General features: G+C 38.9%; 1 protein-coding gene across 1 annotated transcript in view; it reads left to right on the top strand.

Moving 5' to 3' along the window:
- The window catches only part of LOC127617034 (TBC1 domain family member 2A-like), a 33,062-nt gene that overhangs the window by 12,345 nt on the left and 6,262 nt on the right, over positions 1–14,455 (top strand). Inside the window, exons 4-11 of the mRNA XM_052088898.1 lie at positions 3,540–3,663; positions 5,965–6,068; positions 6,979–7,211; positions 8,087–8,470; positions 9,276–9,386; positions 9,687–9,859; positions 11,143–11,640; positions 13,715–13,835. Of these exons, the coding sequence (XP_051944858.1) occupies positions 3,540–3,663; positions 5,965–6,068; positions 6,979–7,211; positions 8,087–8,470; positions 9,276–9,386; positions 9,687–9,859; positions 11,143–11,640; positions 13,715–13,835 (1,748 nt within the window). The remainder of the gene's footprint in view (positions 1–3,539; positions 3,664–5,964; positions 6,069–6,978; positions 7,212–8,086; positions 8,471–9,275; positions 9,387–9,686; positions 9,860–11,142; positions 11,641–13,714; positions 13,836–14,455) is intronic.

Genomic DNA, 14,455 nt, shown 5'->3' on the forward strand with positions numbered 1-14,455 from the left:
GATATGGGCCAAAGGGGGAATTTGGCCAGGACACCGGGGTTACACCCCTACACTTTACAAGGATTGCCCAGGGATTTTTAATGACCACTGAGTGTCAAGACCTTGGTTTAACGTCTCATCCAAAAGATGGTAACTTTTTACCATATAGTGTCCCTGTCATATATACTGGGGCGTTAGGTCACACACCTCTTCCAGCAGCAAACTCAGGAGGACTCCCATCCAGATACTGACCAGGCTCAACCCTGCTTCGCTTTAGTCCCCTTTTATTACCATAATCAAAGGACTGTGAAATTAGTCCTCCGTCCTAACATTTCATCACCTCACCTGATGTGATTTCAGTGGAGAAAATTGGCTACCCTCGGACTATTGCAGTGTCACTGAGATGTCACTCACTGTCCTGGACTCTTCCCCACTCATCTGTGGAAGCGAGCTTTCTGAAATCGTTCTACCACATTTTTTGGTAGCAAGCGCAGCCAAATCAAATTGTGGCATTGTGATAGACATACTCCTACCATCGACTCATTGACATAACGTTGACTTGAAAGGGAACATCTAGGTTACTATTGTAACTCCTGATGGAAAACCATTCAGAGAGATTGGGGCTCTCAAGAGCGACCTCTGCCGTCGACTAATCAATGTAACATCTTTTTACCTGCTTTCAGGGAACTGGGGTTACAATAGTAACCCAATAGGGTTACTGTAGTAAAATATGTTAACTTTAGTAAAAAGCTACATTTTGTGGTTACTATGGTTTTACTACAAATACTACAGTACAACAGTGGTTACTGTTGTAAATCCATGGTTCATATTTGTAAGGGATGGATAAAGCTATTGCTATGGAACGCAAAACTATTTTTGGAAAATACAATTTGAGCACTGCAAGTATCACATTGATAGTGTAGAATATGAGTTCTCTTCTGATTTTGAGATCTCATGATTGTCAAAAGGTGTACCGGTATGTTTTGGGCCCATGTATGACTTTGCAACAACTTTCACATTTGCTTTTAAATATTAATTTGTCTGACTTGCCATTACTAAAGCAGCACAATCCATTGTGATTACCTGAATATTATTTAGAAAAAACCTCAATTGAATCCAATAGACTGTGACTTAGTGAGTGTGACAAGGAGGAGGGTGCTTATCGGCCGAGGAGAGGGATAAGTGCAATCAGTGAATGCGGCAGTTCAAAAGAGAGTCTGAGACATGCACACCTCGAAGTGGAGGCTGAAAACGAATTATAGCTGTCTGTGTGAAGCTGTTTATCATTATTGTGAAGCTATGTATGCAAAACACCAGAGACCTGAGATACTTTATCGTGAAGCTTTAAAACCAAAGTCTGTGTACGTGAAACTGAAAATCCTTTAAAGGTTAACTTACCTGGACTGCTACCCCACTTCCTGCTTCCTTCCTTATTATTGGAACTTCTAAAGTGAGTAAATATCATGACCCCAAAGTGACTTTGTACCTTGTTTTGTGCTTCGTTTATTGCCTGCAGAGAACGGGAGGGGTATACACCTGGATGAGCAAGATGAAGTATGAGGATGCCTTAAATTGTAAGCAGGCAACCACAGGTAGCCAGTGCAGTGAGATCAAAAGGGGTGTGATGTGGGCCCTTTTTTGTTTGATTGAAGACCATGATGCATTTTGGACCATCTGCAGGGGCTTAATTGCTTAATTACTGAGACAGGCGAGAGCTGAATTGAGATCATCTGTCCTTATTCTACTGGACCTATCGGCAGCCTTTGACACAGTCAACCATCAGATCCCCCTGTCCACCCTTTCAACTCTGAGCATCACCAGAACTGTGCTTGGCTGGTTCAATTCCTACTTCTCAGGTAGGTCTTTCATGGTAGCCTGGAGAGGTGAGGTGTTCAAGTCACTTCAGCTACTTAATGGGGTACCTGAGGGCTCAGTGCTTGGACCAGAGACAACATCACTCGGACCCATCATTGAAGCACATGGCTTATCTTGCCACTGCTATGCCGATGAAACACAGATCTACTTGTCTATCCAGCCCGATGACCCAGTGACGGCTCAAATCTCAGCCTATTTGGCAGTCTGGATGAAGGATCACCACCTGCAACTCATCCTAGCAAAAAGTGAGCTCCTTATCTTTCCAGCCAACCCTGCTTTTGAGCACAATGTCACCGATTTACACTCTACAACATCAGGAAAATGAGACACTTTCTCTCTGAACTTGCCACACAACTCCTTGTTCAGCCACTGGATTACTGTAAGTCTCTCATTCCTGCCGGCATTCCTGCATGTGCAGTTAGGCCTCTGCAAATGATCCAGAATACAGTAGCATGTCTGGTCTTCAGCAAACCAAAGAGAATGCATGCTACACCACTCCATGTCTCGCTACACTTGCTGCCAGTTGCTGCATGTATCAAGTTCAAGTCTCTGATGCTGGCATACAGAATAGTCACTATATATTATTCTTGTTGAATTCAAATCTGTTTTGGATAGGATTTTTCTGATGCAACTGAAACTTTGTAATGCAGCACTTTTTGTACTACGGTCTCCTTTAGGTGAATTGCTTATGTTGTATTATTCCTCTTTTGTATGTCGCTTTGGATAAAAGCATCTGCCAAAATTGCATTATCTGGGAGACCTGCCAATAGAGCATTGCAGAAGTCCAGTCTTGAGATGATAAGAGCTTAGGCCAGGAGCTGTGCAACATATTCTCCTGATGTTGATGATGTCATCAAATACTACTCCCAGGTTCCTGGTTGTCCTGGTAGGCATCAGTATTAATGAACCAAGTTGCAATGTGATGTTGTGGTCTATAGGCCAGAATCACATGGGTTGGCCAGAATCACATGGATTTCTGTCTTGTCAAGGTTGAGATGAAGGTAATGTTTTTCATCCAGGCAGAGATCTCTGAAGGGCAAGCAGAGATACAAGCTAAAATGTTGGAGTCGTCAGGCTGGAACGACAGGAGTTCCATATCACCTGTGCAGCAGTGATACGAAAGAGAAGGCATGTATCTTTATTATCTGATCCAGTGATGTGTAAAGAGAAGACAAGTGGACCAAGTACTGAACCCTGAGGCACATCAGTAGTTTGTTGATGTGACTTGGACACTCCTCCTCTCCAGAAGACTTTGAAGGATCTGCCTGTGTGGTACGACTCAAACAAGCTAAGTTGGTGCAGTTCCTGCTATGCCCAGAATGAGGATGGACTTCTGTCTCAGTGGAATGTTTTCGTTTGAAGCCAAATTGATGTTTATTAAGTAGTTTTTTCCCTGAAGGAAAAGTAGAAAGTTGGACACTCCCTTTAAAGAGTTTTTGATTAAATAAATTGTATTAAATTGTAAAAGCCTATATCATTGCATTAGCATTGAATCGGCCATTGGCCGCTCCACTTTCAGTAATGTGTATTATGATCAATGTGATATATTATGTATGTATTGTATGATCGATGCAGTTATGTATATTAAGCTAACATTTTAAAAAGTATTTCTCTTATCCTTCGCCTTTGGATGCAATTAACACTAGAAGTTTGTTGCATGTGATTATTTGTTGGGGTTTTTTCAGCTGATTTCTTGCCCATGGTGAAGACTCCCTCTGGTCTGGTGGGTGAGGAAGCTGCAAATCTACCTGCACCAGGAGTAAACAACCCTCTCAACATGTCACTCAAACACCCGCTGATTGAGTTGCAGTAAGTGACTGTGTTTATTGTTTTTTGGATGTTGGTAGCATGAGATATTTCTTGGGTAAAATACAATATAGCACACACTGGCAACTTATTCCCAAAAATAGTTGTGTTTTAATTCTCAGTATTTCTCTAGAGTTGTGATTTTAAGGAAGTGCCTTATTTAGGCAAAAGCACACACAATTTCCTAGAATTGTTTTCTTGCTTACGTAAGTGACCAAGCTGCAGTGCTCTGGTTGACTCTGGTCTTAAGGGGAGTCCACAAATTATACGAGATCAGAAATGTATGTAATCCACCTATATAATAAAGTATACAATATGTGTTGAATTTGAATATACAGTTGAAGTCAGAAGTTTACATACACCGAATACATAACTCATTTCGTCACAATACCTGACATTTAATCATAGAAAATATTCCGTCTTAGGTCAATTAGGATCACTACTTTGTTTTTCTTTCACTACTGGAATTTTGACCCATTCCTCCAGACCGAACTGGGTGTAAATGAGTCAGGTTTGTAGGCCTCCTTGCTTTCACACACATTTTCAGTTTTGCCCACAAATCAGATTGATGTCAGGGCTTTGTGATGGCCACTCCAATACCTTGACTTTGTTGTTCTTAAGCCATTTTGCCAAATGTTGGAGGTATGCTTGTGGTCATTGTCCATTTGGAAGACCCATTTGCAACAAGCTTTAACTTCCTGGCTGATGTCTTGAGATGTTGCTTCAATATGTCAACATAATTTTCCTTTCTCATGATGCCATCTATTTTGTGAAGTGCACCAGTCCCTCCTGCAGAAAAGCACCTTGGTTGGGATGGTGTTCTTCAGCTTGCAAGCCTCACATTTTTTCCTCCAAATATAATAATGGTCATTATGGCCAAACAGTTGACTTCAACTGTAGCAAGGTAGTTGTATATTATAGCAATTATATTCATTTTGCAGTGACACATTTTGATCGCACTGGGTGCAGCGTAACACAATGACTGTGCACAACGCCTTATCTGATTTTTGTTAGAGCGTTAACTGTAAGATCTATTTGTGGATGTATTGTATGGTAATGAAGCTAAGACGTTACAAAAGCACCTCTATTCATAGCAGGTGTTAAGAAAGTTCATGTCCAAACTCTGAAAATATAGTGGAACATCAAACTATGTCCCTGAAAATCAATGTTGTAGCCGTTTTAAGAAACAAACATTGATGAGATTTGTGTTAAACTATCTATAGGTCAAAGTTAATTTTTCAATTATTATTTTTCTAATTATGATTATTGTATTTATATTTACAGTTGTATTTCTAATCAAATTTGTATTGGTCTTTTACAACCTGTTGTTGTAGGGAATGTTTATATAATAGTTATATACCATTTTTTTACCACTTCGTTATTTTAATTATATTTTTGTTTAGTTCGAAATGTAATTTAAATTTAGAAATATTTTTGGTTCACGTTTTAAATTAATTAAATTTTTAAAGCAAAATCGACTGGTAGATGTGAAGAAAAAAATCACTCGAATCACAGCCTAACCTGGAACGGCAATACAATCACTGTTAACACTAGCCATGATTTGTGTGTCAGTAGATCAGTTTGATTAGCAAAACTTACTTCTCTATAATTGAATGGAGCGTACATCCAAATGATGAATATCACATTGTCCATGTGAATAAAAGTATCGTTTCACTGTCATAGAAATATGCCTGATATTCAACAAAGATGCCGTTTATGCACAAAAGAATGTAAGTCCATATTTCTATTCTTCTAATTCTTTGCATTCAGTCCATTTACACAAATACAACTTCTTCTGAATGTGCTGTCTTTGTTTATATCTCAGGTGCTTGGCAGGGAATTTACTATATAATAGAATGCAGGCGGTGCAATAACCGGAAAATAACCTACACATTCAATTGCACTCAACCCAGCCCATTAGTGCTATGTGCATGCAATTTCACCAAAGCCACTTACTTGCACAAAAAAACAAAACTTATGGCCATGCCCAGTGTAAATGTAATGTGCACACCTAATTGTAAAGCAATCCAATTAGTAAAGCTGCATGAAGGAACCAAGTGTGAATACCCACATAGGAAACACATCTGTCTTAATGAGGATTTTGGAAGGAGACAGTTGTGTCAATGCTATTTCTGAATAAAACAACATGAACCCACTATTTCATCATAATGTGCAATGTCAAAATTCATACAGGTTACATCATTGAAAACGAACAGGGATATATTCTGAAAGAGCGGAACCTATGTTAATAAAAATAGTATTATATAGTTATTATTGAGAGTTGTATCTGTGTTTGTGTTTCAGGAATACAATGTATAGTCTGTTTCGCCGACAGTCACAGGAATTTCGTCAGAGTGTTTTCCATGTGGATGCTGATCATGACCCAAGTGACACTCAAAAAGCATCAGGTAGGCATTACCTCTTTCACCAAAAAATTATTGTAACACTGTGGCAACCATTATAATTATTAAACCATTTAGTTTTTTGGGGAATCAGTCATATTTGAGTTATATTTAGAGTTTATTTTGCTTGGCAAAGTGCAACGAAAAAAAAAGAGTAAATGTTTTAAATGGATAGTTCACCCAAAAATGAAAATTCTCTCATCATTTACCTCCCCCTTATGCCATTCCAGATGTTTATGACTCTTTACTTCCGCGGAAAACAAACAGATATTTTAATGGATTTATGATTCGTTTATATCCATTCAAAATTGTAAAGGCTCCAAAAAGGACACAAAAACTTAATAAAAGTTAATACATATGACTTAAAGGGTCTAATCCAAGTCTTCTGAAGCAATTCACAGTTTTTGGGTGAGGAATTTACCAAACTGTAACTCCTGATTCACTATAAATCTTGACATCAGCAGTCTCTTCGGCATGTTCGTGAAGGTTGAAAGATTTCATTTTTTGGGTGAACTATTCCTTTAAATTCATGTGTCACATAATTAATATTTATGTGCCAAGTTGATAAGTTTGATAATGTGTTCCCCCACTTTTCAGATCATTCTTACACCATGCTTGTAAAACAATTAGGCCTACACTAAAATGTGTGTAATTTTTTTTATCTGTTTCTCCTGTCCCAGTTTAAATTGTAGAGTATAGCCAATATGTAAAAGTTATAACTATTTTTAACATAGGTTGATTCCCCAAAAGTGTAAACACAGTCCAACAGAGGCTCAACCAATTGTATGAGTTTGGGGCGGGACTGTCTGTTACTGAAAACAGTAATTATTTTTGCAATTCTGTTTAGTGCCACTAGTGGTGCAGAAATTACTCGCTTCACCAATTTCACCATCTCATGACCACTCGTCCTTCACAGCTTTGCCTGTCCCCACACCTGGCTCCTCTCAAACACCAGAATCCTCTAACGGCAAGTGTGAGAGCCTGCACCAAATCCACCTTGATCACAGTCTCTACAGCATGCCACAAAACAGGAAGAGTTGCAAAGAAAAATCCAAACCTCTGGAACTTAAGGATGCTAATGCTCTTGAACACACATCTCGCCTTCATCAGGAGAAACTCTCACTGGCTGATGAGTTCAAAGCACAGAAGGTAAAGTGTGCACAGTAACACTGGATATTAACTGTAGCTTCATCTTCCAGCTGGATTATTGAACAACTAAAACTTTGTTTCATTATAATGTATAATTTGTTGTGCCTGCTAAAACAAGCATCACTTTTACTATTGCTCAGTCAATGTATAATGACTATAATAATTCTGATAATTAAAATAAATGACATTATTGTAGCAGATGAGTAATGTCTGCTTTAGACTTTAGACATTGATTAGACAAAACAAAATGCAGCTTTCGAAGGCAATATATTATATCCAAATCATTGAACACGCGCTTATTATTGTCCTACAGTCCACAGAAATCCATTTTGCTTGTAGACTTGTAGTAGACTTATTATAAAGGCTTTTCTAAGGATGTGTCAACGTACACGTTCGTCAGATGGTCGCTTTTGAAGCATCTCACTTTGGTTGTGTCATAAACACAATGTTGTTAGGATGCTGTCAATTTAAACATAGTTTGAAACTTAAAAAGTCACATCTAAAAACCCCTGCATTCAGAGTTGTACTCCATCCATCTGTGTTTGAACACAAGAATGCGTCCTCATCTTGAGCTGTCTGCTGTCAGTGACGTGTAGTTGTACAGATGGAGTTGCGCTTACTGCCTCCTGCTTACTGTGACTCGCAAAAACACAAAGGTGGTACTTTAAGCTTGAATTGCTCCGATGGCAGGAACATTTCTTGTTACAGTCCGGAGGAAAATTAATTGAGTTCATTTTTTAACACCTTTTTTAATGTAATTAGTCTCACTGAATTAACATGTTAAATCGACAGCCCTAGTTATTATATTATGTGTGTAAAGAGCATCTGAGTTTGTCTAATCTGTCTAAATTTAAAGTGTTTCTATGTGTTTCCAGGAGTTGGTGTTGCTGTTACATAAGGTGCTGGAAGCTGCCCAGCTGGAGAAGCGCACCTGTGCTCAGTTTCTAGCAGCTGAGGGTGAGCAGGAGCAGCTGGAGCTCCTCAGACACGGCGAGCGGCGTTTGTCTGAGCTGAAAGAACATGTGAACTCCATGCAGCTGGAGAGCGAGACTCTACAGTGGGACCTGAGTCAGCGGGACGCCCATGTTGCTGAGCTTCAGGAGAGCGTGCAGCTCCTGAGGCAGAAGAACCAGGCCAAGCAGGAAGTCATACTGAAGCTATCTGAGAAGCTGGAAGCCTGTGGCGCCAACCAGCAATGCACTAATGGTGTGAAGTCAGAGACCTTTAAACAGCTGACTTTGGAGAATGAGAATTTGAAAGTGAGAAATGATTTGTAGAAGCCTTTTCTCCAATGTAATTTAAGGAATAGTTCACCCAAAATGAAAAAATAATCAAAAATTCCAAACCTGTATGTCTTTTTATTCCATGGATCACAAAAGAGAACTTTTGCAGTTCAATGAAAGTGAATGGTGACCAGCTCAAATGATTCACATGGACTACTGTTATGATAATTATAGGTTAAACATCATTACAGTAGTCCATGTGACTCATGCGCTTTATTCAAAGTCTTATGAAGAAATATGATAGCTTTGTGTGAGGAACAGACTAAAATTTAAATTGTGATTCACTGATCATTTTCTTCACAATAGCTGTCAAATCTCATAGATCATTCACAAATATAGGCAAATATTGTGCATCAAGACATTTCACAGGACGTTTGACCTCAGTGATGCCAAAAGCCGTAGGTTCTCATGTGTTTGCATGAATGAGTCCGTTTCATGTCTGTTTCATCCTCACACAAAGCTACTGTTTGGCTTAAGCACACTTGGAATATAGCACATGAGTCATAATGACTTCTGACTAATTACTTTTTGACATTTTTGGATCTTGACAGTTGCATGAATAAAAGCAACATGAACATTCTGCTAAACATCCTGTTTTGTGGTTTGTGAAAGAAAGAAACTCATGGATTTGGAATTACATTAGGGGAGTAAATGATGACAGAATTTTCATTTTGACTATGCCTTGAAATTCTAAATTGCAAGTCAGTCTGGAAAAAATGTGTTCTTACTGCTCTCTTACTGTAAATGCAATCACGATCCCATTATTTGCTATTTGTTTCAGGACGATCTGAAGGCTTATAAAATTCAGAACAAGTTCCTGAACTCAGAGATCTACCAGCTGACAACACTCTGGAGGAAAAGCTCAGAGCAGGAGAAAAGTCTGATACTAAAGGTGAAATGATTCTCTCACTTCTTTTACAACAAGAAATGGAATCATCTCTGCTGTGTCTGGAGAAGTTGCCATAATCACAGAAACTTCAAACAAACACTGAACAAGTGTTTTCTGTGTCAAAACATTACATCACTCAATGCATCTCATATCTTGAGTCATATTTTAACAATAGTGAATAACTCAAGGCCTCAATTTTAGGTAAAGGAAGTCAGGCTTTCCTCAGGTCTGGTTAAAAATTGCCCTGGGAGTCACTAAGACATTTTGGAAGATAATCTTCTATCTCTTCACTGTGTGTAACAGTGTGCTGTCCTGGAGGCAAATAACTGTCAGATGGAGAGCAGGTATCTGGGAGTCCTCCAGAAACTCCTGGAGAGCGAGAAACTGAATCCAGAGCAGAGAGATGCAATTAAGTCAGTGATTAAGGATGTGGCTCAGACAGACCTGAACACTGCCATCAAACCATACCACATCAGGTAAACGCAGTTTCCTCTATGCCTGAAATCTTAGTGTTTTGTTGGAAAATGGCTAGCCATAGCTTACAGTAGACATCTTGGACAAAAAGAAAAATGTACAAGAATGTGTACTTCAAGGGATAGTTCGACCAAAAATGAAATTTTCTCATCATTTACTCACACTTTTTTTCTTCTGCAGAACACAAACAAAGATTTTTAGAGGAATATTTCAGCTCTGTTGGTCCATACAATGCAAGTGAATGGTGACCAGAACTTTGTCGCTCCAAAAAGCACATAAAGGAAGCATAAAAGTAATCCATATGAATCCAGTGGTTAATTCCATCTCTTCTGAAGTGATACAATCAGTTTTGGATGAGAACAGACCAAATTTTAACTCTTTTTTACTAGCGGTCTCATTGTTGATCATGATTTCAAGCTTGATTACACTTCCTAGTGCCATTTAGCACTCTGCGTATACGTTGGATCGCTTCAGGAGCGGGCCATAAAATTAAACCCGAACCTGACCCTTACCAGAGACTGTGTTGTCCCACCCTACCTGGCCCAAATGATAGTCCGATTTTAAGCCTGAACCCGACCCCAAAATCGCTTACGATCTAATTTTTCTCCTAGTAAGTACTGTTGCAATAGGCTGTATTTTATGTAAGCATATAGGCAACATTCTTAACAGTACTGAAATCATAAACATACACAGTTTTAACAAAGCACAGCAGCCCCTTAATACACTAGAGCAGAAGGGGAAAAAGCATTGCCTTGCTGTTTATGAGCTAAAACTTCACCTGGTGCAGAACAATGTGGAATAAAATGAAACAATGCAACAGTCCCCTCTATGCAGCCTGAACTTGTTCACTTGTTGCAGACCTCTATTCAGAAAACATGGATTAAACCACTGGAATCGTATGGATTTCTTATATGCTGCCTTTATGTGCTTTTTGGAGCTTCAGACATTTGTTCTCCATTCACTTGCATTGTGAGGACCAACAGAGCTGAAATATTCTTCTAAAAATCTTTGTTCGTGTTCAGCAGAAGAAAGTAATTCACACACATCTGGGATGGCATGAGGGTGAGTAAATGATGAGTTTCCTTCTGAAACTGGCGGGCAAAATTTAGGAATAATGTACAGATTTTGCGGTATCGGAAGGAAATTGGTACTTTAATATATACAAAATATACACTGTATATACACAATTTTCTTTTATTTAAAATATTGTCTATACTTTGTGTTGGTTGGATTATAAGTATCTGTTAAAAAACAAATAACACTAACAGTTCACAATCTTCCACAGTGATTATGATGAGAATGGCTTTAAAATTACCATAGACTACAAAGCTGAGGACCTGAAGCTCCTTGCTAAGATCCAGGCCCTGGAGGTCCGATCTCAAAACCTGCTGAACCAGGAGGAATGTGATGGGCCCTCGTTGGCTCGCTGCACTCAGCTCCTGTTTGGACGTCCTGAAGAGAAGCTTTCCTTATCACCAGAACTGAAGAGTGTCCTCCGGACAGGATTACCACGCGAGTACCGTGCCAAGGTGTGGCGTTTTTTGATACTCACTAGAACCAGACAGTTTAGAGAGGGTTGTCCTGACCACTATCAGGAACTGTGTGAGAAGAGCAGGACCTCACCTCATCTGGTGCCCAGACAGATTCAGCTGGACCTGCATCGCACACTGTCCACCAATCAACACTTCTCTCCTTCAAGCCCTTTGATTCCACAGCTGGAGAGAGTGCTGCAGGCCTTCTCATGGCAAAACCCCACTGTGGGATACGTCCAAGGACTCAACAGGTATTTAGAATCCCAATACTGAACACAAACAACCTCTTCCACAATGTTGTCAGTGCAACTTCTACAGTTGGTAATTGGTGCAGAGCCACACTAGAAGTGAGAAAGAGGGAATTGTTCTTGTTTGCAGGTGAAGCTGAAGTGTGCAACTTCTTCACTACTAGAATCACCAAAATTTATTTTTAAATATTGACAGTTTTCGACAAGATTCCAGAAAACTCTCATGTCATCCCCTGGTTGCAAAACCAGATATTCCCACCCCAAACTCACACCATTGCTTAAGTCAGTATCACCTACCTTTTCTAAGCGTATAAGAACAACAATTAACCTATTTTGCTAATATAGACAAGCGCAAATATGAATAATGAGGCAGAAATCTGAACTAAACTTTCTTAACCCTTGTGCGTCAATAAAAAAATGTTACTCAGAGGTCCTTCGAGGGAAAAAATGCCCACGTAAAAAAACTGGCATAATAATATTATATATTAATATAATTTTCCACTTTCAAGGAGTTCATTTTTTTAACCAACATCAGCCTGATCATAACTATCAATTATTAATTTATTTTCAGGATATTAACCCTTTAAATGCCAGTTTGTTTACATAATGCCACTGTTGTTTTACACACACACACACACACACACACACACACACACACACACACACACACACAATTCTCAATATACACATACTAACACACCCATACAATTTTAGCTGCATCATATATTCAACTGGCCTGCAGTGCTCTATAATACAGGAAAAAAGCATGTATTTGCTCCATAGGCTAAACATGAGAAAAATGGCACCATCTGGTGGAAAATATAACATTTTTAAATTTTGTATTATAGATGTATTTTGGGAACTGAGGTTGAAATATCAAAATTCCCCCAAAAGTACACACAAAATGTATGCCGTTGGCATTAACAGCCAAAATTATTTAAAAAACTCAAATGAAAAAGACAAAAATGTCCCAAAGGTCACACAAGGTTTCATTTAAAATGCACGTTTGCTTCCTCATTAGAGCCCCACATCTGTTGTGAGAATGCGTGTGTAATGTGAGATGGCCTCTGTATCACATTGAGTATTATTATATTCATTATAATTGATCAATTCCGTAAACAATGCATCAAAGTTTCAGCATTTTTTTGTCAAATTTTGCACAGACCTCTTGGAGTCAAATAGGCCGATTAGGGGCAGACTGGCAATCGGGAGAACTGCGCGGGCTGGTGTGTCGGCCACGAAATGTGCCGAATGGGTTGCGATAAGCGGAAATGTGCCGCACGTTATGCAGAACGGACAACAAAACGGCAAAAATGTTTTTGATTGTCCTCAGATTGACCTACATAAGTGTCTAAGTGTCTTTTTTTGAAAATCTCTCATTCCATTCAAGAGTTATAACCGTTTAAGTGTCCCACTACGTACGTTTTACGTTCAATAGAATGGTTATTTAGGTAAATCTGGAAGAATTGGACAGTTTTGTTAATAATTTAGTCAAAACATGTATTATAGACTGCCAAAGTTGACTAGTTTGTCTGAACAATGGAAAGACACTTAAAACATTTATATATAAAAAAAAAAACGGATTGTATGTATGATGCACAGAGTGTATGTAGTAAAACAAGAACAAACAATGACATAGTTGGAATTATTTTCAGGTTAGCCTGGCTTTTGTCATCAACTGTGCTAATTACAATTTGTGTTATCAAAGCTGGTGATGTAAATCAGACTTGTGTTTTAGTTACTAGCTAAAGTTACTGGCTAGATAGTCTAGAGAAGGGATGGTTGGGGTGTTTGGGCAGATTATTTTGAAAACAACTGTTCTTTTTTAATGTGTTTTTGGTGCCACTAGTGAACTCGAAATTACACACTTCACCTTTACCATTTTTGCCTTATTCACCAAATTGATGACTACGTAAACTATTTATGCATTATCATGGAATATACTGATATGTAGTGGTCATTTATTGATCAGTCACTTTCTAAATGTGTTATTTTGAACAGCAAATAACAGTCCTAAAAGTGTATACCCCCTTAACCTAAATCACTGCTAACAAACACCATCTATGCTATTGCACAGACTGGCAGCCATTGCTCTGCTGGTGCTGCAGAAAGAAGAAGATGCCTTCTGGTGTCTGGTAGTGATTGTGGAGTACATCATGCCTCAAGATTACTACACTAAAGACCTTGTGGGCTGTCAGGTAACAAGTCTTTATTGGGGAATCTGCTGTAGTGGTCAATCGAAATGGGTTTTTAATGGCAGATGCTAATTTCTGAAAGGCATAGTGGCCAATGACTGTTATCATGCAAATATATAAATACTAGAGTTGTAAAAGCTGACTCTAGTCATATTAGTAACCTAATAAAAGCTGCTTTATTCTACATGGGGCAGGGGCGCCCTCATGGGGGCTGCCATTTTAGAATCACATGACCATCTGAATACTACTCGCTTAATCTCAGTAACCGTCTTGTAATTAAACACTTTCACTCATTGATTAAATTAATCATGACTGACTGTGAACAGTGAATTTCTACAATGGCATCTGAAACTGAAAACTATTGATTTTGAATTATGCTGCATCCACACCACTAAGTGTCACTGTAAGTGCTAGATGACATGAGCAAAACGTTACTGGGTGCACCTTTAATTAAGCGTAAACCAGCATAAAAACTGACTGGACTAGAGCGGAACCTTTGTGATGTGTCCACTGGGGGAAATTACACTGATGCACACACCACAACATACACACAACAGTGGTTCCTTGTCAATGATCAAGTGATGGGGAAATGACCTCTTGACACTATTTGATGTAAAAATAAA

Source organism: Xyrauchen texanus, chromosome 23, assembly GCF_025860055.1.
Source record: "Xyrauchen texanus isolate HMW12.3.18 chromosome 23, RBS_HiC_50CHRs, whole genome shotgun sequence".
Lineage (NCBI taxonomy): Eukaryota > Metazoa > Chordata > Actinopteri > Cypriniformes > Catostomidae > Xyrauchen > Xyrauchen texanus.